At 43.0% G+C, this 25,281-nt stretch overlaps 1 protein-coding gene across 10 annotated transcripts in view; it reads right to left on the bottom strand.

Moving 5' to 3' along the window:
* Positions 1-25,281, bottom strand: part of PHLDB2 (pleckstrin homology like domain family B member 2) — a 79,868-nt gene that overhangs the window by 39,932 nt on the left and 14,655 nt on the right. For 7 of the 10 annotated variants that reach the window (XM_014271025.3, XM_026796717.2, XM_026796719.2 and 4 more), the window contains exons 1-3: positions 22,501-22,629; positions 12,836-12,945; positions 8,167-9,515 (exon numbers count right to left, since the gene is read on the bottom strand). In XM_014271025.3, the coding sequence (XP_014126500.2) occupies positions 8,167-9,515; positions 12,836-12,884 (1,398 nt within the window). In that variant the 5' untranslated portion in view covers positions 12,885-12,945; positions 22,501-22,629. Of the gene's footprint in view, positions 1-8,166; positions 9,516-12,129; positions 12,235-12,835; positions 12,946-20,459; positions 22,410-22,500; positions 22,630-25,281 lie in introns of those variants that run through there. The other 3 variants (XM_074536028.1, XM_074536027.1, XM_074536026.1) reach the window with 3 other exon arrangements.

Here is a 25,281-nt window from a genome sequence, read left to right on the forward strand (position 1 = left end):
CATCGCATCTAAAATACATCATCTGTCAAATGCACAGAAGTGGAGGGAATCTTTATTTACCAGTTTACTCAAATTCTCTATGGATTCATACCAACATTTCAAACTTGAGATTCAGAGTAGCTGGGCCATTTTAACTTGATATGCTTCAGGTTTTGATAAACATTTAATTTCTGAAGGATTTCTAGATCTTTATGACACCTTTTATCAACTATTAGCAAGTTATATTTGCTTTATCTTACTGTAGCTTCTGGTAACTTCTATTTAAGATGGATTATTTTTATACCTTTTCATTTTTAAGAGGTAAAACATTTATGTAATTTCATGTTACTTTTGTTAAAGAAAAAAAGAAAAGAAAAATTGCTTACCATAAGTCTATTGAAAATTTTGCTGGAAAAAGACCACTGTGAGAGTTCCATGCTTGGCATTAGTATCTGCACTAATGATCTAATTCCTGATTTCTAAGAAATCCTTCTACAGTAGTATTTAAAAAGATAGCCAAAAAAGTAACGTACTCACCCCTCCATCCCCAGGAACCACCACAGACAGACTTGCTTTCCCAGCTCTACCTGGCACTACATTTGCAAGCAGAATTTGCACAGCACCTACTTCTGCCAGCCCCAACACTTCCTATGCCCAACAGCAAGTGATAACGAGGATCAAGCAAAACAGGGCAGGCAACGCACTGCCTCAACTTTCCCTGCAGCAAGCCGCTACGTTGTATGAAAATGCAACACTGGTTACATGCACCCCAAGTAACCCCAGGGCTACTGAGAGATCACCTGGCTGTATGCAGCACACATCCACACCACCTGCAATTCAGACCTCTGAGCAGGAGAACCTGTCTGAACCCACCCCTTTCCAAGCACTACCCAAACAAGACAGCGCTCTTGCCTTTGGGGGGCTTATTCCCAGATTCCCACTGCAGCTTTCCTCAGAATCCTCCTGTATCGAGATGAGCTGCTGAAATAACAGAGCACAGGGCAGCAACTGAAAACTTCTGTTTTCCATTAAATAGGTCCTCTGCTATTCCATTAATAGCAGATTTTCAGACATCCTTCAACCCCAAATGGTCGACATAATTACAACTCTCCAAAGCCTTCTTCCCTCCAGGCAACTAATGCCAGACCCTATAAGCCTCTTACCCTTCCAACACCACTATCCTCCCTCTTACTAAAAGTTTGGCCAGGCAACCCAATTCCTAAAGCCCTATGCAAGTACTGGTGGGGACAGTCAGTAATTATGCAGCTCTCCCCGTTGTGACGGCATCAGGCCTGTCGTAATGATTATAGACAATTATAGACTGGAAACATGGACATCAGGATATAAGGGAGGTCCCATCCCTGCTGTAAAAACAGGCTGTATCGGGTTACCCCATGCCAAGCTTCCATCCCTTGGGCAATAATAGGAAACAGCAAATTTCAAAGCAGGCCACGGCTCACTCCAGCCTAAGTGCTCAGGTGAGGGGCTCTGGCAGCAAACCAGCCATTTGCCAGCAGTCAGGAAAAAAAGGAATCTTCCCCCCGCCCCCACCCCCTTGTCAAGTCTCAGTTGCTCAGAAGAAGCTTAAAAATTGCAGGAAAACCAGTCTTCAAAAAATTCCTGATGAGCTTTCAGACACATCACAGAAATACTGATATTTCTCACTTCTATTTTGACATGTGCTGAGAGGCTTATGGACAGGAAGCTCTGTGGTTATTTTATACACCCTATTCTAATCATTTCATCTCAGCCAGCTCGTTCCAGTTCCAGCACACCTGCATGTAACTGTTTCCAGAATTAATTTCTCAGTGAAGAAGCAAGCTAGGAAAGCACCCTTGCAATGAAGAACACCGAATGAGTAGGACATGGAAAATCCAGTCAATAATTTTGCAAGAGATAATACACAAGTTATTTGCGACACTGAACACAGCAGAGGGGAAAAAACATAGGTACATCAAGAGCAGGAAATGGATTTAAAATTGGCTCTGGTGGGAGAGGGGAATGTTGAATCAAGCCTTGTAAGCTGGTCAGTGTGTTTCCCTATAAAATGTCTTTTCTAACTGATTTAAACATCTCTGTTTATTTTCTTTTAACATTTAAACATTTCTGTGTAATTCTCTTGCCCACTACAGAAAGGGGTAACAAGTCTTGTGCCGTTTCTACCAGAGCAGCTTCACTATTCCTGGCTTTGAGAAAGCTACATATCACCTATGGTTGGCTGCAAATTTAAGTGCTGAGGGACAAGGATAAGGAGCTAATAACCTTCTTCTGCTATTGATTATCAATGACATTAAGAGACATCCCTGGTACCCTGTAAAAAAAAATTCCAAAATACCAAAGATAAATATCCCACTTTTTTAACAGCAACCATGTGGTGATTCCTAGATCAGTTCATCTGCTACATATCACATTTATGAATTTTACAAATGTGTAGAAGTGCCTGATATCTGGATATCAAAACAAGCCTCTGTTAATTGGCTGTGGCAAACAGGAAGCTTTTCAGGTAAGTGCTACTAGGAACTAGATAACCTCAAATTTCATTAAAAATACATATGCAGTCTATCCCTTGTGACAAAGACTAACATGAAGTATGGCTAGTCCATGCAGCCAGGTTCCCTTTGCCTGGAGAAGCTGTTGCACTTTTCAGCTGCCAAAGAAAAATTTTCCTACAGTTGCTCAGACAAACCACCACTTTCTCAGCAAAAGCTGGGAACAGGAGCTAGTAAAAAAGGATGGTGGGGAGAGAGGCAGAAAGACTGGAAAAGACAGCTGCAGAAAACCCCCAAACTTTCTTTCTCACATGTACATTCACTACCTCATGAAGGAGAGGCTGGAGAAAGTTTTCTCCTTCTGTGCTACATTTCTGAGGAGCTTATTTCAATGATAAACTTGAACTGGGACTGAGAACAATTTGCAAGTGTTCTTTCCCTTCCCTCCAGTTTGCACCGTTTTCTCACTCCAGATTAGTTTGTTTTCTCACTGCCAGTCCTTGTTTTGCTATAGCTAGTGCTTCAGCTCCAAAGTTACCAGCAATAGTACAGCTTTCAGAAGCAGCACCTGTATTTCATGTCCCACTCTCAGATGCAGCTGTGACAGCAGAGACACCTGCACAGAGAAGCAGTGTGGAGAGATCCAGGTCACAGCAGAGGAGCAGGTGTGCCTCGTCCTTTCCTTCCCAGGTCAGGAACAGGAGAAACGGACTGGTAAAAGCAGGAGAGAGCAGCGGCACAGAGCAGAGACAGCCTGCAGGGAAGAGCTGAGCAGATGACTTTCCAAGAATTAGCTCTTGTACCCAAGGCATGTGTTCTGCTCCTGAGGGAATGCCATTGGCTGCCAAAATAACAGCATTGTTAATCCCTTTTGTCCCTATAGTACCTATGCAGATGCTCCTTTTTGAACCACACTGAGGGCAGGAGCCTGAAGACCAGAGTTACAGAGCAGTACTTACGTTCTGTAAATGAGAACAGGTCTCTTGTAATTGATTTCTTCCTGGACCTGAATGTTAATTTACATAATACATATAGCTGCAAAAATTAAGCGTATGTAATCCAGATTTTGGCTTATTAAAGACCCCACAGAAATGTTTTACAACACAATTGAAACTGCATGTTCCTGGAAAGTTATGGAGTCATCAATATTAGCTATATTCTGCAGGGGGTTTTATCCTATTATACAGCACTTATTCAATTACAAAACTAAATGATATTAAGTAGCTATTCTGTAAAACTATAGAGACTGTCAAATCCTAGTGGTGGGAAAAATTACCTTGAAGCTACCTTTGTCTACTTGGCTCGGACTCCTTTAAGAGCTAATCACTTACAGTTTTACATACAGCTTGGGTACTTTATGCTTTAAGGGTCTATAGAAAGACACAGTGCCAATATAGATTTATAAAACATGTATATAAGGTTTTCCACAAACCATATGAAGATTTACATAAGCTCCATTAACCATGATTTTAAAGCAGTACCATCTTAAAAACCCCAAAACAGTTTCATTTCATTTTCCCTTTGCATAAGAACATCTTACTAAATTGCAAGGCATCAATGCAAACCAGGCATAGTGATACTCTGTATTATTCCCTACTTCTGAATACAATAATGAAATTCAGTGCTCTTCTGACTGTGACAAAGTGGACTATGGAATAAGCCCCTTGAATTTTATTACTGCTCATTCAAGCACTGATAACTTCAAACCTCTCCCAGTACAAATTCTGGGTCTACTAAAACTTCATTAACAATGTTTATGTATGTTCACAGATTCCTATGGACAGCTGGGCAATGGAAGGCATCATGAACCTACTGCACATCTAATTTTTAGGCACCTACCACCATCTAGAGGAAATACACTGTACTGCCTAAAAACCAGTACTGAAAACTTTAGTGCTATTTAAACAAGTAGCTATCAAAGAAAACAGATGACCCTTAATATCTACTAAACTATGTTGCCTGTGCAGTTCCACTCCCAAGCCCCGTATCAGCTGAAGAAAAAGAGCCCCTTATAGTTCCAGCAGCTACAACTGGGCTTTCATCTCAGGGGAAAAAAAAAAAGAGTGAGATTTCCTTTTTAAATAATAATAATAACTAAAAAAAAAAAAAAAAAAGCTAACTGAATCACATGGAACATTATTAGATCACAGCAGTAACCTTCTCCTTGTTTATAAGGCTCCTGGGCTAGTGTCAGCAATAGGTACTCCAACTTCTACTTGTGTACAGCTCGTATAAACATCCCATGGTGGGACGCGATGTCCGGTCAGCTGGGCTGGAGAGGAAGCAGAAGCAGGTCGTGACCCTGCTGCCTGTGCCAGGAGCAGCTGTGGCTGCCCCACCTGCTCCCACAGCCCATCAGCCCCCAGCACTAGCGGGGATGGCAGGACTCAGAATGCCAGCTTCCCCTGCTCTTCAAGCCACAAAGGAACAGGCTGGCAAAGCAGAAGGGGCACCAGTCTTCAGCTAATTTATGTGAATCAAGCCACAGACAGCAGATCTAAAGAAACAGATATGGAAAAACACCAAATCCTACACAACTACTTACGTGTCTTTTGTATTTGGTGCACAGAAACAAATTAAAACTTGGACTTTTAAATAATTAAAGAAAAACCAACCTGCATATTTTTACTATTTTTACTTTTTTTTTTTTTTTTTTTTTTAAATCTCTGGTTATTTATTTGGGCAATGATGGCAGATAACTTGTTTTCGTATGCAGGCTGCAGCAGCAGCTCTAAATGCAAACTTCCAGAAGAGCCTCTGACACTTAAAAGCAAACTAAACACAAGTAAATAGAATAATTTATATGGAAAAGAAAAAGTAAACAAGTGAAAGTAAACAGAAGAGTTCAAGGGCAGATACTAGGTCAAATTGCAATGAGTGCAGGGATTTTACTAGCAAAAAAAATCCGGAAGTGAATATCAGCTATCAATTAGAATACTTTCAAGCCACTCTGCGCCAGCAGAATAGCTACAGAGGAAGTGCTGGTGCAAAGAAAGACAGTCTCCACTTCTTATGTGGGCCACAGGGCAGTCTAGTCCTCTAAAAAAGAGTGTTATTTTTTCTGATGGACTCATTTGAGTATTCCTACACTTTTGTTCTCCCTACTGTGCTTCAAAAACCCAGTTAGGGAAAATCCTAACACTTGTGCACAGAGAGACTACATTTCCCCTGCCGTTTACCTACCAGCTACTCAGCCTAGGCTTTTACATAGTACTGCAAGCTCAGAGCACACAGTTTTGATATCCATGAGTGCTTCTTTAGTTGGGGTTTTTTATTCATACCTTCCCGAACCTCATAAAAAAAGAGAGACCTGAACAGACATGGATCCTTTGCCCATGTCAGTACACAACAGCAAACAAAATTTTTCTTTGGAGCTCTGGCTGGATATATCAAGACCCTGCTTGGACAGATCCTTGGACAGAGATCCATACAGAAGGACAAAGTAAAATAACACCAGAACAGGACAGACTCTAATATACAAAGAACTGATGTGTGGATTTTTTAATATATATCTTTCTGCTTCTCAGAGATCTACAAATCTGCTTATGGCATTTTTCAGACTCTCAAACCAGTGGAAGGATGCACTGTCCTGATATTTCGCTCTTCTATCAGATAGCTCTAGTAAATAGAGAATGGAGCAGATAGGGGATCTTGAGTATAAGATGACCTCAAGCAGGAGGAAAATCCTTCATGCTCAAATATGCAACACACAGAACATCGTCTTGTTTTCAAAAGCTTTGGAAAAAGAGTAAGCAAATTCTCTTTTTGAAGAATTGGGACTTGAAGGAAGTCTTGGTGAGCAAGAGGAAATACTGAGGGGTGGGAACGTAGCCATTTCATCCAAATATAAAACCAGAATGATTATCAGCATCACTGAATATTGAAACAACCCAGTATCTTTCATCCCTCAACACAAATAAGAATTAAAACAAAAAAAGGGCTGTTCTCTTTGAAATACAAATACGTTGCTTTTATGACAGATTATCTCAGGTTTTACAGCATAACTGCCTGCAAAACCTTCTGATAAGAAGCAAAGAAGCAATCACCACTGCACACACAACACACCAGGATGGGAGAAGATTACTGAAAGGAGCAGAGGGTTGGCAGCACAAAGGCAGCAAGAAGAGGGAGAAACATGTTACCCAAAACCTTTGTCCTAAGCCCCCCAGCCATTTCACTCACAGCCAGTCCTTCTTGCCCTGGGGAGCCCAGTCCCTGCTCCTGAGAAGCTGCAGCTTCAAGGGGAGCCAGCAGAGGTTTTGGGGAGCAAAGCAGAGCAGGGGTGGACTTGCCCTGACACTCATGGAGTGGGAAGGGGGCAGTGCCTGCCTGCCTCTCACACCTGAGCCTCAACATTCCAGTCTTTGAGCAGCAAAGACTTTTTCACATCTTGCAAACAACAGTGGTTATCTTATAAACTACAGTGATCAGTGGAATGGGGAGGAAAAGGCAGACTTCTGTCTGCCTAATAGGCTCCTCACCAGCTTGCATCAAGGACATAGGTGAGATGGGGGAAGGGGAGACATCTCACTGGGTTACAGTTCTTTAGCCTAAACCTGCTCCCTCGTGTGGTTCAAGACGGGAACTGTGGCCCTGCATAGGCACCAGGTCATTGCTAGTATCATTGACAGGCATCCCTTTCTCCCCGATTCCCACTACCCCTGCATCCATCTTCCCCATGGCTTTTCACCTCCACCCTGCCCAGAAAGTGACTTTTCCTGCAGGCTTGCTGTCTGTATGCAAACTAGACAGGTTCAAGAGAATCCTATTGCCATTTTGCTCAAATTCATAAGATGTGAATTAAGGCACACAAATGTAACATTAGTGTCTCAGATTTAAGACTCGGGAATACCAACTGGCCCATCTAATGACCTCTGCTTCTATGTGGATGATAAAATATGAACACATGCTAATAGGGTCAGAGAGTCCCAAAGCCACTTTGAAAACCCTTTGGAGGAACTGCTATGTGTTCTTCTAGAGACAGTTTCAATACAAAACTGTTTAAAATACCTCTGTAGGTTCTGAAGACCTTTTTATTTTTCCTACACACAAGTTGTTTCAGTAAACATAAATTATATTTTACTATCTAGATAATCCCAAGCTGAGGCAGTATGCACTGCTTTACACTGACTGAGACAAGGAGAGAAACTGCTCCCCTCTGCTACTCTCCATCTTGGGAGGGGGAGAAGCAAGGAGGCCTCTATTTTAATGAACATGTTCAGAAAGAAAAAATTAAAACTAAGAAGAAAAAACTCTGCTGATGGCCGTTTAGCCCACACCAGTGTACACCTGACTCTGCAGCACACAAGGCTGAGCAGAATCTCTTCTTCTTTGCCCACTTATCACAAAACAGTGCCATCATCTAAAACAAAAAGTCCTGCAGGATCCCTGCAATGTAGTTTTTGGGTTTTATGTACACAGACATTTTAACACAGCCTGCAGGATAACTGAACACAATTTACATGGGTTCCAGCATTTTTCCGGGGTGGCTGAATGGTATTGTCTATCCAAGCAGCATGCTTTGTAAGTGTCAGCTTCATGGACTGTGATAATAAACAAGGTGTCTGGAGCAGGCTGCATTTGAATTTCAAAACAGAGCAGCTTATATTTTGCTGTACCTTCCTGATGGCTAGACCTGGGATGGGTGTTTTGCAAATGTTAAGTATCACAGATAATTAAGAGGAAGAGAAAAAATTACCAGCCGTTCCATCTCCTGCTCCCGAAGTCGCTCTTCTCTCTGCCTCCTGTGATAGTCCATGAGGTCTTCCCTTCCTGAAATCGAGCTAATGCTGTTCTTCCGCTCTCGCATGGATGTTTGCAGAGAATTTGGAGTCTGTCTGTAACTTACCAGATCTGGGTCATCAAGTTCCATGGAACTGGTGGAAAGGTTTCTTCGGACAGAGAATGACCTGTCAAAATCCACTGGGGAGAAAGAACTACTGGGACTTGTACCTGAGAGTCCAAGTCTGTCAAAATCATCAGGGAGATATGGGGAAGAAGGTGCTAGAAGCATTTTTTTAGCAATACGAGGGCTTGCAGGAACACTGAGAGTTGAACTGACATAAGGATTACTCTTGGAGACAGAGTTTACATGTGGTGAAAAACCTGAGCTGCAAGAAGAAAAATTCAGGTAATTATCAGCATCGAAAGCATTCTGAGGTAGATCTTTTTCTCCAAGTTTTTTCCTTTTACTATTACCCAGAGAGCTTCTGGGGGGCAAACTTAATGGCACCAGCTGGTTTTCTGTTGATTTATAAAGTCTGGGTAGGGAACGACTGTACATTCCCATATGACTTAGAGATCCACCAGAGTATTTCCTTGGCCGTGAACCCAGAGTTTCCATCAGCTCATCCTTGTACTTCACTGGTTTTATGTGAAGGGCCAGACTGTTTTCAGCATTCATCCTCCTGCCTTGCTTTGGGCTGGAAGGCATGCTGGCTGCCCCAGAATTGCTACCAGGTGAAAGCATCAGCTCATTCCCCGAGCTTCCATTCCACATAGTCAGAAGAGAGCCTGAGATCTTCTTGGATTCCAGCATTCCTGGGAAGTAGATGTTGTCATAAGATTTATTTCTCTGACTGTACTTTGAGTAGTGAAACTTTTCCATGTGTCCAAGGGATTTTTCATTTTCTCTGCTGGCATAAATGTCAAAATCTGCCCTTCCAGAACTATACCCACTGAGGGAAGGAGACATGCCTGATATGGAACTCAAATGCTTTGCAGAGATGCTTTTATCTGGAAGATATGGGCTTTCACAGGGGAACTGCTTGCCTCCTTGAATTTTGTTAATAGAGTGCATATTTTTAACACTGGTGGAAGGATTAGGCTTAATTGGCATAGGTTGTGAAAGGGTTAAATAAGAGCCAGCATAGTCCCCATTTGTTTTAAATTTAAGAGTTGATGAATATTTCTTTGTGTTGAGGTTTTCCATAATATCTTGGAGACTATTTTCAGGGGAATTTGCCACAGAACCCTTTCCCAAATTAGCATTTTGTAATTCCATCTGGTTCTGTGAGTGGCTATAGTCTGCCATAATCTTGCTGGAATCTGTAAAGAAGACCAAACGAGAAAAAAAATTTAGTAAGTAAATAGCCCCTTGCATGTGCATGCCTGCAAAATAGTGTGAACACTTTTTGCAGTAATTACTGTGCTCGTAGTAAATGTGTCTCAGATCACTAAGCAAAAGAGGAGATGCACAATTTTCCCATGTGTTTCTGCAAAAGATGGGAGACTGAAAAAGAAGGGGTAGAGGCACAAAACCATACAAAAATCAGCAACACAACTGGAGAGAGGCTAGACTCTTTCTTCGCTGTCTAATCCTTTGCAGGAGCCTGTGGCTCAGCCTTTATATTCCTGAGCCTCTTGAGATATCCATGAAGTAAGGAAGAATTATTGCCCCGATGTTTTACAGCTGAGGAACAGGGGCACAGGGAAAATATACAACACAGACAGCAGAGTAAAGAACCCAACTCAGGTCTCCCAGGGCCAAAGACATAAGATACTGCTGTGGATCACCTCTCCCTTTAATCTGGGCAGCTAGAGCATCTGAGCCCAAACAAATTAGTGAGCTCAATTTAAAGCTCAGTAGGAGTTTGTTACCTTTTTGCTTAGTGGATGGTCCTCCAAAACTTAATGGGAAAGTACAAAACCAAGTCACATTTTTCAAGGTGTTTCAGCTTATTGCTCTAAAAATACAAGGCAGCACCTACCTCTGCAAAGAACACTTTGGTTAAAAGACAACCTTAAGGAAGCAGAATGCTAAGTTGCATGACTTAATTCATAACAACAAAACCACATGACTATTAAAAATACTGCTGAGGGAAAGGTTCCAGATCCTAATGATTTTGCAAAAATCTAATTTATACTCAGGAAGAGAGCACAGACCAAAAAAGCCTTCTCTCTGCTGGATGTTATTGTTCAACAATGTATCAAGCTCTAGCATACAGTTCTGAGCTCCACAAAAGCAAAGAAAAGAATTCAGCTCCTGACAGTGCCAGTTACTGCAGGAGATAAACTGGACCCCCAGCAGATTTGTACTCAGACCTCAGCTGATGTAGAAATGACATCATTAATATTTACAGCAGCTCCTGGTTTGTGCTAGTCTACACCTGCAACTCATAAAGTACTTCTGAGTGTCAGTTACTGAAGTGCCAGCAAGAGTTTCTGAAAATAAGGGTCAAATCTGGGATTTACTCTTGGCTCAGTCACATTTCAGCTATGACTTCAGCTTCCTCATGAGAAATTGAATCTCAGCTTGTCCTCAGAGGGAAAAACTAATGTGTGAAGTGCCCTTAATGTCCTCAGAGGCAGTACTTTAGTCCAAGTACTGCTTCATGCAATTACATGAACTAAGAGACAGAATTTAGGACTCCTGTCTGCCACCAGAGCTCATATGACCTGGTTTCATTGAGAATCACTAGGTTCAGATCCTGTGGAAGGTGGCAATGGGTTCTTCACAGGGGTTTCTGGGACCTTCCTTGCTGATAAAGCACAATGCTTTGGAATTCACCACTGTCCAGGGCATCAGCAGTGCTCTGCTGCCCAGGCCTCCCCTGCACCACCAGGCATGCAACAACAGCTTCTCCTCAGTTATTAAGGAAAAAAGACATAAGTTTGAGAACAAACCATCACCTAACAAACCAACAAACCTATAGTAACCATCACTACTAATGGAATAGAGTAGGCAGAAGATAAAAGGAGCCAGCATTAGGGAACACAAACACAAAATTCAAAGTAAAATACGACACCTTCTTGACCACAGTGGACCCAGTTAGGCTGTTGTTAATTACAACCTCTGGTAGCGGCCAAAAGCATTAACTCCCATCTTCAAAACTAAACCTCAAGTCTACCACTACACAGAATTTAATATTTTATGCTGGCTGTAATTATGGGATTTATATTATATTTATAATTTTAACACACTCATTATGATGATACAACTATTGAAGCTGCCTTTGAACCAGAGAGCTCACAGAGTTCTCCATCACACCATCACCACCTTGAGCACTGAAACTGCCATTTCTTATATTGCAATATTTTACTTGGCATTTTTTAGCTATTTTCATAAATTTTGATAACATCCATGATAAATTTCAAATGAACAAAAGGATAAATGTGACCCAAATTCAAAAGAACTCTTCACAGGACAAGAAAACATTATCTGGATAAATCAAGTATTCAAGTATATGGTATTAGTGGTGTTTTATGGAAAAAGATGTTGAATTTATTTAAGAGCCCAGATGTAAAACACAATTTATATGCCTTTTATACTTAACCTTTCATTGTGGAATGGACCCTAATTTCCATCTCAGTCTCTCTTTCTCCTCGCCTCTTCCAAATCTCTCTTAAAACTGAAATCTAATTTCATATGAAAATTTTACTGTCCAAACCTCAACTAACACAGCTAAGTTCAAATATTTTTGCAGAAATTTCACTGGCTCCTCTATAAATAGCTTGGCAGACATATTAATAGGACATTAATAATTGTTCATTACTCCCTTGCAACAGCAGTAGGACACATTTAATCCTTCAAAGACTGAATGCTTTAGCCAAAAAACAAGTTAGCTCATGGAAACTTTCATGCCTGTTCACCACAGTGAAGCAGTGAAGGGTTCATTGTACTTGAAATCCAAGCAAGTACAGTAAGAAAAAGTCACAATACCTTCATGTAGCCACTCCAGTTCAGCTTTTCTCTACTATCCCTTATGCCAATTCTTCTTTTTGCTTCCAGTGCCACAGAGCCCGCAGTCACACAGTTAAATCCCAACTGGACAACAGCACACATTTAAGTAAAACATAGCTGCTTCCCACCAACCATATCTTGTTTGTTTTGTTTATCTTTAGGGTAATGTTTGAGCAGAAACTTGATGAATATGCCAGGATGTGTTACACATCGTGGCTGATGCTGTCCTGGCATGCATCTATAGAGACTGAGGATGGGAGCTTCAGCTTGTGACGTGTCCTGAACCCATCCTGCATCCAGGTCAGACCCAGTTTTCATGCTCAGCACAAGGGTCCTCTGTTTAGCAAAGTATTTGCTGCCTGGAGCTACAGAAGGAAATTCCTCCCTTTTTTTTTTTTTTTTTAATTTTCATTTTCCCTCTCTCATTCCTTTTCTTCCTTTCCTGAGTTGTTTAGCTGGGAGTCACTGATATCTATTACAGACAGGCATTAAAGTGATGGGGGAGGGTTGGCTGTCTGTAGCATATCCAGCTGTGCCTAGTTCTGCCTGGTAAATGGAGTTAGACATGGAATAAGAACAGAGCACTGATTTTATCCATGTGTCAAGAGAATTAAAGGACCAAAGTAAATTAGAAATTCTGAAAGATCTCAGTGCATTACAAATAAACTTCAGTTTAATTGATTACCTGATCCAACATTCTGGAAGGAGGAGAGGTTACTTCTGTTTGGCATCATATTTCTCTTCTATTGGATGGTTAAAATGACACTAATTTGAGTGAAACAGATAAATTTTGACCTGCAAATAAAGTAAAAAAGGAAAAAAAATTAGCATTCTGTTAAGAAGTGTATCCTGGGAACATTTTTCAAGAGCATAATGTAGAACACAATTAGCTTTTCTTATGGTAAAATTTCCAGAGACAACTCAAAGAGAAATATGTTAAAAGATATTTAGAAAGGACAGTCCACATTTAATATGGTGACTCTGAAAAAAAAAAAAGTGCCAAAACCTGTCTGCAGCTGGTTTATCCTTTTAAAAGTATATATAATTACATTTTATAACAAGCCATTATCTATGATCCTGACTCTGTACAGGTAGTTACTAATCACACCTCCTAAGTTTTGTCTGTAATACTGTGGCTTCCTTAAGAAATCACTAACAAGGTTTCACTTTGCTGCTGAAGACGTTATTTGGAAAGCCCATAGCCCAAGTTCAGCCCACACAACACCAGCATCCTGCAATCATGAATAAACCCATACAAAACAAAGAAAATGTGTTGGTATGTAATGATTTTTGAGTTTCCAAAGAAGCCAGACTAGGGATGCAAAGGGAAACTTAAAAGTTTATTTAAGATCAAATTTAAAAATTGATATGGCTACAAGAGATTTGGTTTAAAAGAAATGCCAAAATTGAATCCCAGCCACTAAAAATTAAAATTAAATCTAAATCCAAATAGAAGACCTCTAGTGAGTTGCTTATTAACAGATTTATTTATTTTTTATACACATCTGTTTTTAAAAGGTTGAGAAAAAAAACTTAATTGCATCAAGTGACAAAATTAATGATGACCATCTGTAAGTCCTCTGGGCTTAGCTCTGGACAAGCAAATATAAATGTGTCAGAAAAACAAGTAAAGAATGGAGACAGATGTCTGGGCTGTCTAGAGACAATCCACCTATTTAACTGCAGTCATCACAGCCCCAAGGTTGCAGGTCTGTGGTGCACAGACTTTCTATGCCATGCTTTTTCATGTTATTCTCTTGGGAAGACAGGCCTGGGAGAAGGGAACTGGCTGCTGATCCTTGCGGAGGGAGGCTGCTTCTCTCTGACCTCTGCCTTTTGCCTCTCCTGCTCCCCACAAGCTGCTCTCACAAGAGAGGCCAGACCTTTCCCTCTGTTCATCAGGAATCCCCCTGTGCTGGCCTCACTTTGCAGTGCTTTTTCTTTCTCTACAGAGGTCATTTCTCAGTCCTAAGGAAAGTTTTAACCCCACTGTGCATATTCTGCCCCTCACAGCAAGATGCAGGTTCCTTTAACAACACATAATCCATTGTTCACCGAAAATGGTACTACTGTCCAAGGAACCAGAGAACAGGAAGCCCCCCAGAGCACTGCAGCTCCTGAAGGGACTCACCCACATGTCCAGGCTTTCCAGCACAACAGGACTGAAATTCTCCAGAGCAGCTGATGGGGAAGAACCTGGACAGCAGAGAGCTTTACAACCTCAAGTTTCATCCTCAGAAGGTTATTTTATTGTCATGAGACATTTACCATCATTTTTACCTCATTTGTCTTCCAATCCATTGACAGACCCCTTTGCTAGCTCTTTCCAGCTTGCCACAGATCCTCCAAACTCAAAGCCTGCACAGCATCCCAGGCACCCAGTTTGCTGGAGCGGGGCTGGGGACTGCCCCTGGACCCCAAGCACAGCTGCAGCCACAGGCAGCTGACCCCAGCAAGAGGTGACAGTGGCTCTCCCACTTGTCTGCAGACCAAACACTGAAGGATCATGACACAAATCCAGTTAATACTGCCACTATTTTGACACCTTGGCATATTGCTTGTGTTATCTCTATCAAAAATACTGTACTTTGTGCCCAGAGGTCCCCAGAAAAGAACCAAAAATTTAATTTTTCAGGCCATGTTCAACTTAACACAGAAAACTAGTGACACTCAACATTTCACAGATGTCTGCAACAAAGATGTCACCATATCATTGAAGAGAAAAACGAAACAGGGAAAACTTGGAATTAGAAGACAGAACAAAGGGTTGGTTAAAAAAACAGGAAGATTCATTGCATTTCCCATATCTCTGATTTATGTCCTGTGATTTATGGTAAAAACCACCAAAAACCTCATCCTTCCTATTATGTGAGATGACAGCTACCACTTAATCAATGTGACAAACTCTCCCAGCTTTATATGCTGATTAAGGAGAGCACATCTCAAAGGGAAGGGTTTCTATGCAATTAAAAATACAATCTTTTATTCAGTTTGGTGAATACTTGGGTTTTCTAATAACCTTTTTTAAGGTTAAATATTTATATGGTTTCATTTCATGTTTGAGAACTCATCACACATTATAGCATCCCACTCCCTCCCCTTGGTCAAACCCCAAGCCCTCAGCTCTAGAAACACCAGTAACTACTTACCTTAATAGTCCTCCTGCAGGGGAAAAACTGACTTCCAAACGGACCTTTTGTGTCACAACTTCCTCTGGTTACTCCTTCCCCTGTCTCCTGACTGGCTTGGCATCCCTGGGGGCCATTCCACTTCCCCTGAAGGCAGTCAGTCCCATCTGCCCAGCCCTTAGCTCTGCCCCCCACCCCTTCCCCTTGATAAGCTGCGTGCTCCATGTGGTTCGCTCTCTTTCCCATCGGGTTTCCCTTCAGCGACTGTATTACTCTGCTGGAATAAAACCTTGCAAAAGAGCCTTTCTTGCCTCTATTGCTAAGCCAGTTGCAGTGAGTGTTGAGTGGAGGTTTGACTGCATTGCCTGAATGTTAACTCAGTCTGCTTTTTGACAGGAGAAGTTTGTTGGGGACAAGAGTTAGGCAGTAGCACCTACCATTCTAACGCCTGTATTTTTTAACACATCTCCTTTCCTAGAGGATGAGAGATCAGAGAAGTCATCACTTAGTAATAATTGGATTTGAAGGAGAAGAGAACTTTTTAAAAAACTTTCCACTGTGAGCAAAACTAAGAAACAATGAGTGAATTAATGAGCTAATGTAACAAATAGCTCAAAATCCACAGTATATCTACTCTCATGAAATCATACTCTTCTAGATAAGGTTATGCAGGGCCTCCAGCAAGACTGACTCTTGTAACAGAGCACATGCCACACTCAGCCGTGTCTGGAATGAAGCAAAATTATTTCATCTGGGATTCATAAAGTCATCTGAAGTGAATGTATACAGCATTACCAATCATGTTTCATCTCTACAGTGCCCAGGCCAAATTAAGTTTTGTTTCACTAACAACCAGAAGAAACAATGATTCACAACTCAAGCAGAGAGTCAAACAAAGGATTCCAATTTTAAGATATTATAACACTGGGTGGCTTTACAGTAAGAACTCCTTTCCCTTGTGCAGTGGTTTAAGCCCAGCTGGCAACTTAGACCCTGCAGCTGCTTGCTAATACCCACCCAGGATGGGGGAAGAGAATCATAAAAGAGTGAAAACATGTATTAAAATAATGACAGTTTGATAGATAAAGCAAAAGTCATGTACAAAGCAAAGCAAAATAAGGAATTGAAACCCTAGGAAACCCTTCTTGTCCCAGCTTTATATGCTGATTATGATGCCACAGGATGTGGGATATCCCTTGGGCCAGCTGTCCCAGCTATGAACTTCCCATGCCCCCTCAGCCTCCTCACTGGTGTGGCATAAGTTGAACAGTCCTTGACTCAACAGAAACACTACATAGCAACAACTGAAAACACCAGTGTGTTATCAACATTACTCTCATACTAAATCCAAAACACAATGCTGTAGCAGCTAGCAGGAAGAAATGAACTGTACCCCAGCCAAAACAAGGACACTTTATTGTAGGGGCCAAAAGCTGCAGTTCAACCAAGCCACAAGTACACTACCTGTATACCCAGCACTTCCCAGCATTTCATCCATAGATTTAGGGAGAAGTTTTCCCAGCACATAAGCTTCTCACCTATTCTTTACTTCTGCCTGGGCTACCTACCTTCCTTTAGCAGAGTCTGCTCTGGCACCCACTTTGCTTTTATGTTACCAATCAAGAGGGTTGCAGTGCCACAGACATCATCAATGCCCTTCTGTGACTGATAATAAACAGTTTTAAAGCAAACTCTCAAACTTGGCCATCTATCTTTTAAGGCTTTTTTGCTCTCCATTGTTTTTTCATTTTCAGTTTCTCACTGAACATTAACAGCGTCTCCCTGCAGCTCTTGGCACTTCTACTATCTCTGACATTTCTATTCAGAAACTCCTACAGCAGAAACTCCTACAGCAGTGTATTGCCACTCTTGGAAAACAGATGAAACTCCAGCTGAAGCAGGGTGGGGACAAAAGCCCATCACTGGCACTGCCTGCACATCATTAGAGTTTCATTTGTTCTGCCGCAAGATCTTCAAATGATTAGGGTCTGTTTCAACTATTCCAATGAAAGACACATTGTTTTGGAAGCAAGAAGGCCTCTTGAATTTTCACACTCTGAACAAAATTTGGTGAACGAGTGCTGATGGCTTCAGCATCTGGAGATTTCATTTTCCCACAGTACAGCACGCCTACGTGCATAAACAGACTGTTCCATCACAAAGCTCATTTACCTTTTCCCTGTGTAATCTGAGGACAATGTACTTACTCCTGATTAAATCAAACCTGGTTTTATTCCTGATTAAATCAAACTTGGTTTTATTCCTGATTTATTCTGCTTATTTACAAATAAAAGTCTTGATAGGCTCAATGGCAAAGTAAAACTCACTGGAATCTACTGTTTACCTCTGTATGTGGAAATTCACCTTTCCTCAAGCCTCAAGAAAGGCACCTGCATAATTTGGTGGAGACTCTGTACCCATGAATGGACACATCTTTATGAGACAGCAAAGTCGTCTCTGCCAAAAACTTGACAACTCAGCAAGGCTGTGATCTAAAGGTTGCCCTAAACATCCTTCTCAATTTCCTCCTCCTCCTACCCCACAACATAATACACTAGACCCCAAACTACACCTAACTTCTTGCCAGCATAGTCCTGAAATCTGTTCAGTCCCTGTCTTTTCAAGATATAAAGCCTGCAATACATAGGTCTTTGCATGCAAGTGAGCATAAGGCCTGCTTATAAGCAGGTTGTTTTAGTTCCTAAAACTCACAGCTTGGCATCTTCTGCAAAACTAAATGAATTAAAAATCACATATCTGTGAATCATATTTGACTAAGTCACTCCCTTTCAACCCTGCAGGTTTCCGATGTGGAAAAGGGAGTGGCAGAGGAAGTCGCTCTTATGGCTTACCTCTTTCTCTGAGAAATTATCATGTTGATATTGGAGAAGAAGAAGAAATAAAATAGTGCAACAGGAAACACCTGAGTAACATTATCCCACTCATAAACCACATATGTTTTACTGTAACAACCCACATGACTACTCCAAAAATTGCACTTAAATATGACATTTTTAATTATCCTGTCTTATTGTTATAACATGATTCTCTCCTATTTGATACAGATTGATGTTGCAGGCATTGCCCATCAATTGCTCTTTCCAATAGATGGACATAATAATTTTAATCAGGTCACGACAGCTGACAATTTTAAATATGCATCAAAAATGAAAACATTCATTACCATGTAAACATTATGGCTAGGTGACTACAAACTGAGGGTAGAGGCACTGACATGTGAGACTCAAATAAAAATGCTGGGGAAAATGCTGAAGCTTTCTAACTTTTGTGCCATAACATAGCTACTCTTACCTGAAACTGAAACTGTCAAGGCACTGATTTCAATGAATCTAAACTAATTCACATGCATTTGGTAAGACAAGATATTAGACCACCTACTCAAACAGCATTACTTTAGTAGACATCACTGCCCCTCCTTACTTTAGAGTCACACTAACCACCGTTTCATCTGGAGTAGCTCACTGAGATAAGTTAAAGGAAGAAGGAGGGTTAATCCTTTTCTGCTGGAACAAAAGCCCCAGACAGGTAGAAACATACTAGAAGAAATTTCTGTTAAAACTGAACTCCTTTCATCATGCAGAAAGATAGGGTTGACAGAGGACAAGCCAAACTCCAGCCATACTCATCTTTTCTATTTTGGTACTACCTTTCTGGTAGTTAAGTTCCAGAGTCAGTTATCTGACCCAATGACTGTATCATCTCATGACGGTAGTGACAAGCTCCCTAGTATCATTCTGATGCTATTTCATTAACTCCTTTGCTATTGAAAAGTTGAGTATGCTCAAAAGATTTGCAAACTGAAACTTTAAAGTTTCACACAGAGATGGCAAGTCGAAAGCTCTGCTGGTGGGCTGCGACTGCTTACTGTGCAGACTAAGAAAACCCAAACCAAACAACATAGCTGGTGTATAAATAAATACATTTAAATACTCTAGACCAATTTCTCATTCCTGAAGCTCAATAAAACAGATTTTCTTAATCTAAAATTTCAGGAAGGGTATTGGGTGCAAAACAATTATGTATCCAAATTCATATCAAGCAGGAGCAGAATTTCTGTCTGTACAAGAGCAGAAAGACCTTAAAGAGAAGTTTCTCTGTTCCCACCCTATTTGACATGACAAATTTGCCCCTAGGGCACCCCTGACAAATACAATGAGAACAGGTAGGTAAGGCCCAGAAAATCTAAGCAGATAGAAAAACTAATCAAAACAGCTTCATCCACCCTTATTCTTTTTTCTTCTTGCATGTCCTTACCATTTTTCTCCCATCTATTGCATTTTCCCACTCTCAGGCAACCTTTGCCCGTGATCTGCTTTCCTCTGTGCTGATTTCTTTCACTGCCACTTTGTGCCTGTCACTTCCTTCCGTTAGTCAGCTCTCTCTAGTGCCCATTTACTCTGACAGCTTCTGTCTCTCCTGTTTTGCTCATCCTTTTCTCCTCAATTTGTCTCCTTCCCGGGATGTTTGCCCCATATTTCCAAATGTCCCCTCTAGTTCTTTAATGCTTCTTCATTTCCCAGCAGTCTCAGGGCAGCAAGCATGCCCCCATACTAAATGCTCCTCATCATACATGCTTGGCAAACCCCACCATGGCAGTGACAGCTTGAATGGCACCGCTGTGGCTGCTGTGCTGCCAAGCCATGGGTCTGCCTGTGCCACCACAGGGCAGCATTTATCAGCAGGTCCCAGGACTGTGTTCCCTCAGGTGAGGCACAGAGGTGCTACACCTGCAGTTACACAATTTACTATATAACAAAGGAAGTTAAATGAAGTGGTTCACTTAAAAACTGACCCCACCTGCACAAGACCCGAGCAAGAAAAAAACCCTCAATCTTGGTCATATTTACACAGTTCACTCTACACTGTAGTCTCTGGAGGACCTTCTTTCTACAGGGGAAAAATCCCCTTGGATTTCTGTGGCATCTTGGATGTGCTCCACCAGTCTAAAACAAATCCTAAATGAACAGCACCTGCTCAAAACACCCAGAACATAATTTTATAGCTGCTTGTTTAATTCAGTGGAAAACAGTGTTTGCCTTGCTGGCAGTTATTACACACCAGATTTAACCATTCATTTTAACAAATTAAAATAGAAGTAATACACAGTGAACACAGCATTAATCTCTTCATTAACAATCACCACCACTTGCCCATACCTACTTTGATTAATTCAGCTTTTCTCTGGATCTTCAAGTGCAAAAGACAAAAAAGATCTTAAATATCTTCCATCCTTCTTATCCAACTCCAGTCTCAAGATGGATCAGCTACCTTTACCTCACCCAATCTCCACTTCCTATCTAAACCCAAAATACTTTAAATTTTTCATGATGGGCTTTGTTGCTTCTCAACAATAGTCAAATGATGCCTTTAACTACTTCCAAGGATATGGTTGATAATTGTATCTGATAAGCATAGACAGAAATTGATATGGAAAAAAAAATGGCCACTCTTCCTGCCCTGGCTGATGGCAGACTTCCATTTCCTCAGTAAAAACAGACACACTAATGAGCTGATTTAGTATTTGTCAAAATGGAAGCAGAATAAATTACTGGTGTATTAAAGGAACTGTGTAAAATGAACTATATAGAAAGGGTAGGATGTCACTACTTGACAGCCCTAAAAGCATCCCTTTTTCTGTAACCCGGTTAGTTCAGACTACCCCTCCCCATGACAGCAAAGGTAGCTCACTGAAATAAGTTAACCCTCCTTCTTCCTTTAACTTATCTCAGTGAGCTCTCCCATCTTCTCATCACTTAATCTCCTTTCTTTACTACAATGCTTCCTTCTGCTGTGGGAAAGCAAGCCCATCTTCACCCTTTGCAATTCCATTCTATCATGCCTTACTTCCTCCCATCTCTGATCCTTTCCCATGTTAATAACTTATTTTTGAGAACATTATCCACAAGAATATGGAGAATGCAAAAACTAGAAAGTTCACTAAACATGAAAATCTGCAAAAAAGGTTGTTCTTGTGTCCCTCTTCCTCCAAAAGAGAGTGAAGGTGTGGCACAAAAATGAAATATTCTCCATGTTCTGACTGGCAACATGTTCACCCAGATGCCCTGAAGATGCAGACACAGAGGGTTCGGGCACGTGCAGAGTCAAGATGACAGGTTGACAAGATAAGTATTTGGGGGGAAAAGGAACTGGTGACAAAAGCCATGTGTGTGAGATCAAGAAAGCACTCAGTGGCAGGAGCAGAAAGCCATCTCTTGAGTCTTTATGTAAGCGCAGATAGTCTATTTACACTTCTGGACATGGGTAAATTCCTCAGGCAGCTTTGGGGCAGGAGAAGGAGCGGGGACCGTAGTTTTCAACCCGCTGCTCCCTCTGATCGTGGGCAGATAACTTCCCAAGAAAAGCTCTGATCTCCAAGCTGAACTCATCACCGAGCGCGGGGCTCCGGGTGCCGCCGAATCCCACCCGGCTGCTGACAGGGCTACACGAGGGGGAACTTAGCAGCTCTGAATCTATCAGGGGAGATGGAGCCCAAACCCCCGATTTCCGTCCGCAAGCCGATCCGCCGTAACGCCGGGTTCCTGTCGCTAAACTCCAGCGATGCCGAGACGGCACCCATCGCCGGCTCAGCGCCGGGAACCCATGCCCGCCGGCACGGCAGCTCTCGCACAGCCACAGGAGACCTTATAAACCACCAGCCGAACAAAGGATCGCGGACAAAGAGCCTTGTCCCACGTCTTCCCCTCCACCAGGTAGATTATTTACGATGGAAAACCAAACCAAGCAAAGCCAAGCCCCGCCGTTCCTCCCTTGCTTCCTCGGACCTCGGACGGATGTCCCCGGCGTCCCCGGAACAGAGGCTTTGTTCGCCAGCGGGGACGCGGCAGAACCGGGGGAAACACCCGGACAAAGAGGGATAAGGAGGAAGGGAGCCCCGTCTCTATCAGTTGCGGGGTCCCTGCAGAGCCGGGCGGCAAGGGGGGACTCCACCGCCCTCACCCGTCAGACGTGCGAAGGGACGGGAGGCGGGGGAGTGGATGGGGGTGATGGTGGCACAAACTCTCTTAAAAGTAGCCCAAAAAACGGAGACGGCTGCAAGCAGCTGAGCCGGCGTCAGCTCAGGCTCCTGCGTATCCGAGAGGGACCCTCTCCCCATCCCCGCGGGGCCCCGCCGCCTCTTTCCATCCTGGCGGCCCGAGAGGGCGTCACCCACCCCGCGGGACAGCGCTTCCCCCGCACTCACCGCCGCCTCCCGCCGCAGCTCCCCACACATCCCGCTCTCCGCCGCCCGCCCGGCTGCAGGAGCGCCGCCGCCCCCGGGAGCCGCCCCCTGCCGCAGCGCCCGCCCCCCGGCGGGGCCGGAGCACCCCCGCGGGCTGAATGGTTCGCTCCCCTCAGGCCAGGGTCGCGGGAGCGGGGCGGGCAAAGGGCAGCCGCGATGGGGGGGAAGGGACGGAGCAGGGGGTGGGCGGACGAGAACGGGAAACGGGCACAGGGATGTCCCCGGAGGGGCCACCGTGGAGCTCTTCACGATCCATAAATATGAGTCGCCTGGCAATTTCCTGCCCGCGAGATTAGCTGAGCAAACAGGGCGGCGCTGGCAGGGCGCGGGCCCCGTTTTCCGTGCCTGGGGCTCGCTTTACCTGCGCCTGCCCTCCACCTCATCTTCCTCCTCCTCATCCCCGGGAAAGTCGTGTTTCAGAGGGGGCTGCCCTCCGCTCTCCCGATCCCGGAGCGGAGCCGGGTTGCCTCCGTTCCCTGACTGGGGCGACCCTGCCGCTCACCCAGCCCGGGATCACACCCTGCTGTTGCCTCTGCCTGAGTGACATCCTGCCTGAAATGGAAGATTTTCTCTTACCTGAGAAAAACACACCCATGAAAGTATGTGTGTAATACATAAACACCCTCGTGCATATACACACACACGGGGCTCCCAAAAGACCCCTGTCCAGTCCCCATGCATCACTGAAGGATGTAGCTGCCACCACCAGCTCTTTGCTGTTTCCAAAGCAGGGAACGGGCTGGTGAGACTGGCCGGTGTTTGCTGGAGGGATTTTCACACCAACACCAGCTCGGCAAAAAGTGTTTGCAAGAGCAGCGCGTCTGGCCCGTCCCGTGTTTGGCAAGCGGCTGGAGGTGCCAGGACCCACCTTCAGGGGTCCTGGCTCAGGAGACTGCTTAGTGGCAGAAGCAGCATCCTGCGGGCTTGGAGCTGTTGCAAGGGGGAAAGAAAAGGGGATAAAGCCTCCGGGGAGGGGTCGTCCCTCGCCCGGGATCACTGGGTGCTGGCAGCCCAGGGCGTATAGCCAAGCTTTGCTTTCCGAGCGCCTGTGCAGTGTCAGGCTTGGTAAGGAAACCCCGGCGGTGAGAGATGCGAGCCAGCCTGGAGGACTCAGGGCAGTGAGCCAGAGTATCCTGCACAGAGATCTTGTTTCATGCTGTGTGGCCTCGTCACTTTACCTTTCCCCATTTGTTTCCCAAAGAGGGAATTCGGGGATAGCAGCACTTACCTGCTGTGCAGGGGTCCGGCAGGATGGGTCAAAGCTCACCCAGCACTCAGCCGGGTAAGCCACTGCCGCGGCTGCTGCCTGTTCCGGTGTACCACGAGCAAACTGAGTTGGCTGTGATACACTTCCTGCCTTATGTATTCCAGGAGATATTTTACTTGGCTAGAACCATAACTTCACTACAATATAAACTTGGTAATAACTCACTAGTACCTGAAATCTACATAGTGATACCCACAATACTAGAGAATATTTTAAAAAATATGCCCTTGACTGTCATAGTGTCCACTCTGGTTTACTATAAAAAGACAAGCATTGAGACTAATTACTCTAAAAGGCCAGAACCTAGATGGTCTCTTCTGGTCTCTCCTCTACAAATATCCCAGTGTTTCATTTTCCACTAGCATTGAACCTGGCTCTTCTGTTTTGTTCGCTGAGCAAGCAAGGCACTTATAAAAACAAAGGCATATGTGTGTAATAAATGCAGTTACAGGCATGCTCACAGTTGGTAGAACTGAAAATTGCTTTTAATCCTGCCACAGCCAGAACCAAAAGCAGCTAGCCTTCCCATCATCTCACATGATCTTCCTTTTCCTTTTAAGTGGGAAAAACTGTAAGTAATAGTCTGCAAAAATCTCCCTAGGGACCATGAAGCCTAGAAGTATGGAAAGCTGAAACTTTGCTCTTGTGGTCAAACTGTTACTCTGAAGGACTTGTGATATATCAGCTAAAATATTCCTTCACTTACTTCCTACCCAGTAGGTATGGAGGCAGCAAAGCTGGGTAAGGTAGACCATATGTTTCCCCTGCTACCTGTATGCTGTGAAAACTTTGTCTTAATCAGTATGATCTGTTTCTTTTCAGCAAAAGAAATACAAATACAGAATAGGACTTATTTCTAAAATAATAAGTACTCAGCCATAGCTGAGGTTCTGAAATAACTTGGTAAGTTGTAATGTTCAACAGGCAAGGGTCTGGCAACATAAAATAACAACAAAAACTCCATCTTACATTTTATTAGTAGAAAATACTTAAAAATTAGGAACAAGAGAACCTCCATAAATTAAAGATCTGAAAACTCTTGTTGGAGCAAAAGAAGCAATGCTACTATTTTTAAAAATGTCAGGAAAAAGTATATGGAAACTTGCCTGAGAGCTACGAGTCATAAATGGGTTCAACAGTCTATCTAGCTAGCATTAACACTTTTCATGGCAATTATACTTCAGCATCAATGGTACTGCATATCACAGAGGCTTTTAAAATTCTCCACCCTTCAGTATGCAAGCATGCCCGATAAAAGTTTGGTTTCCATGGTAATCCATATAAGTAGAAATCAAATGTGGAAATGTTTACCAAAAGCATGCTTTAATCAGGAGCACTGCAAATGGTAATAAAATGCCATTTTGTTACCATCCTTCAATGCCATGCTTCTGTAAAACAGGTGAAATCACTTCAGCTGCTTCAGAACTGAAGTAATCTCTGAGCAGACGCCCGCAGTCACAACCTCTGCATTACCT

This window comes from Zonotrichia albicollis, chromosome 2, assembly GCF_047830755.1.
Source record: "Zonotrichia albicollis isolate bZonAlb1 chromosome 2, bZonAlb1.hap1, whole genome shotgun sequence".
Taxonomy (NCBI): domain Eukaryota; kingdom Metazoa; phylum Chordata; class Aves; order Passeriformes; family Passerellidae; genus Zonotrichia; species Zonotrichia albicollis.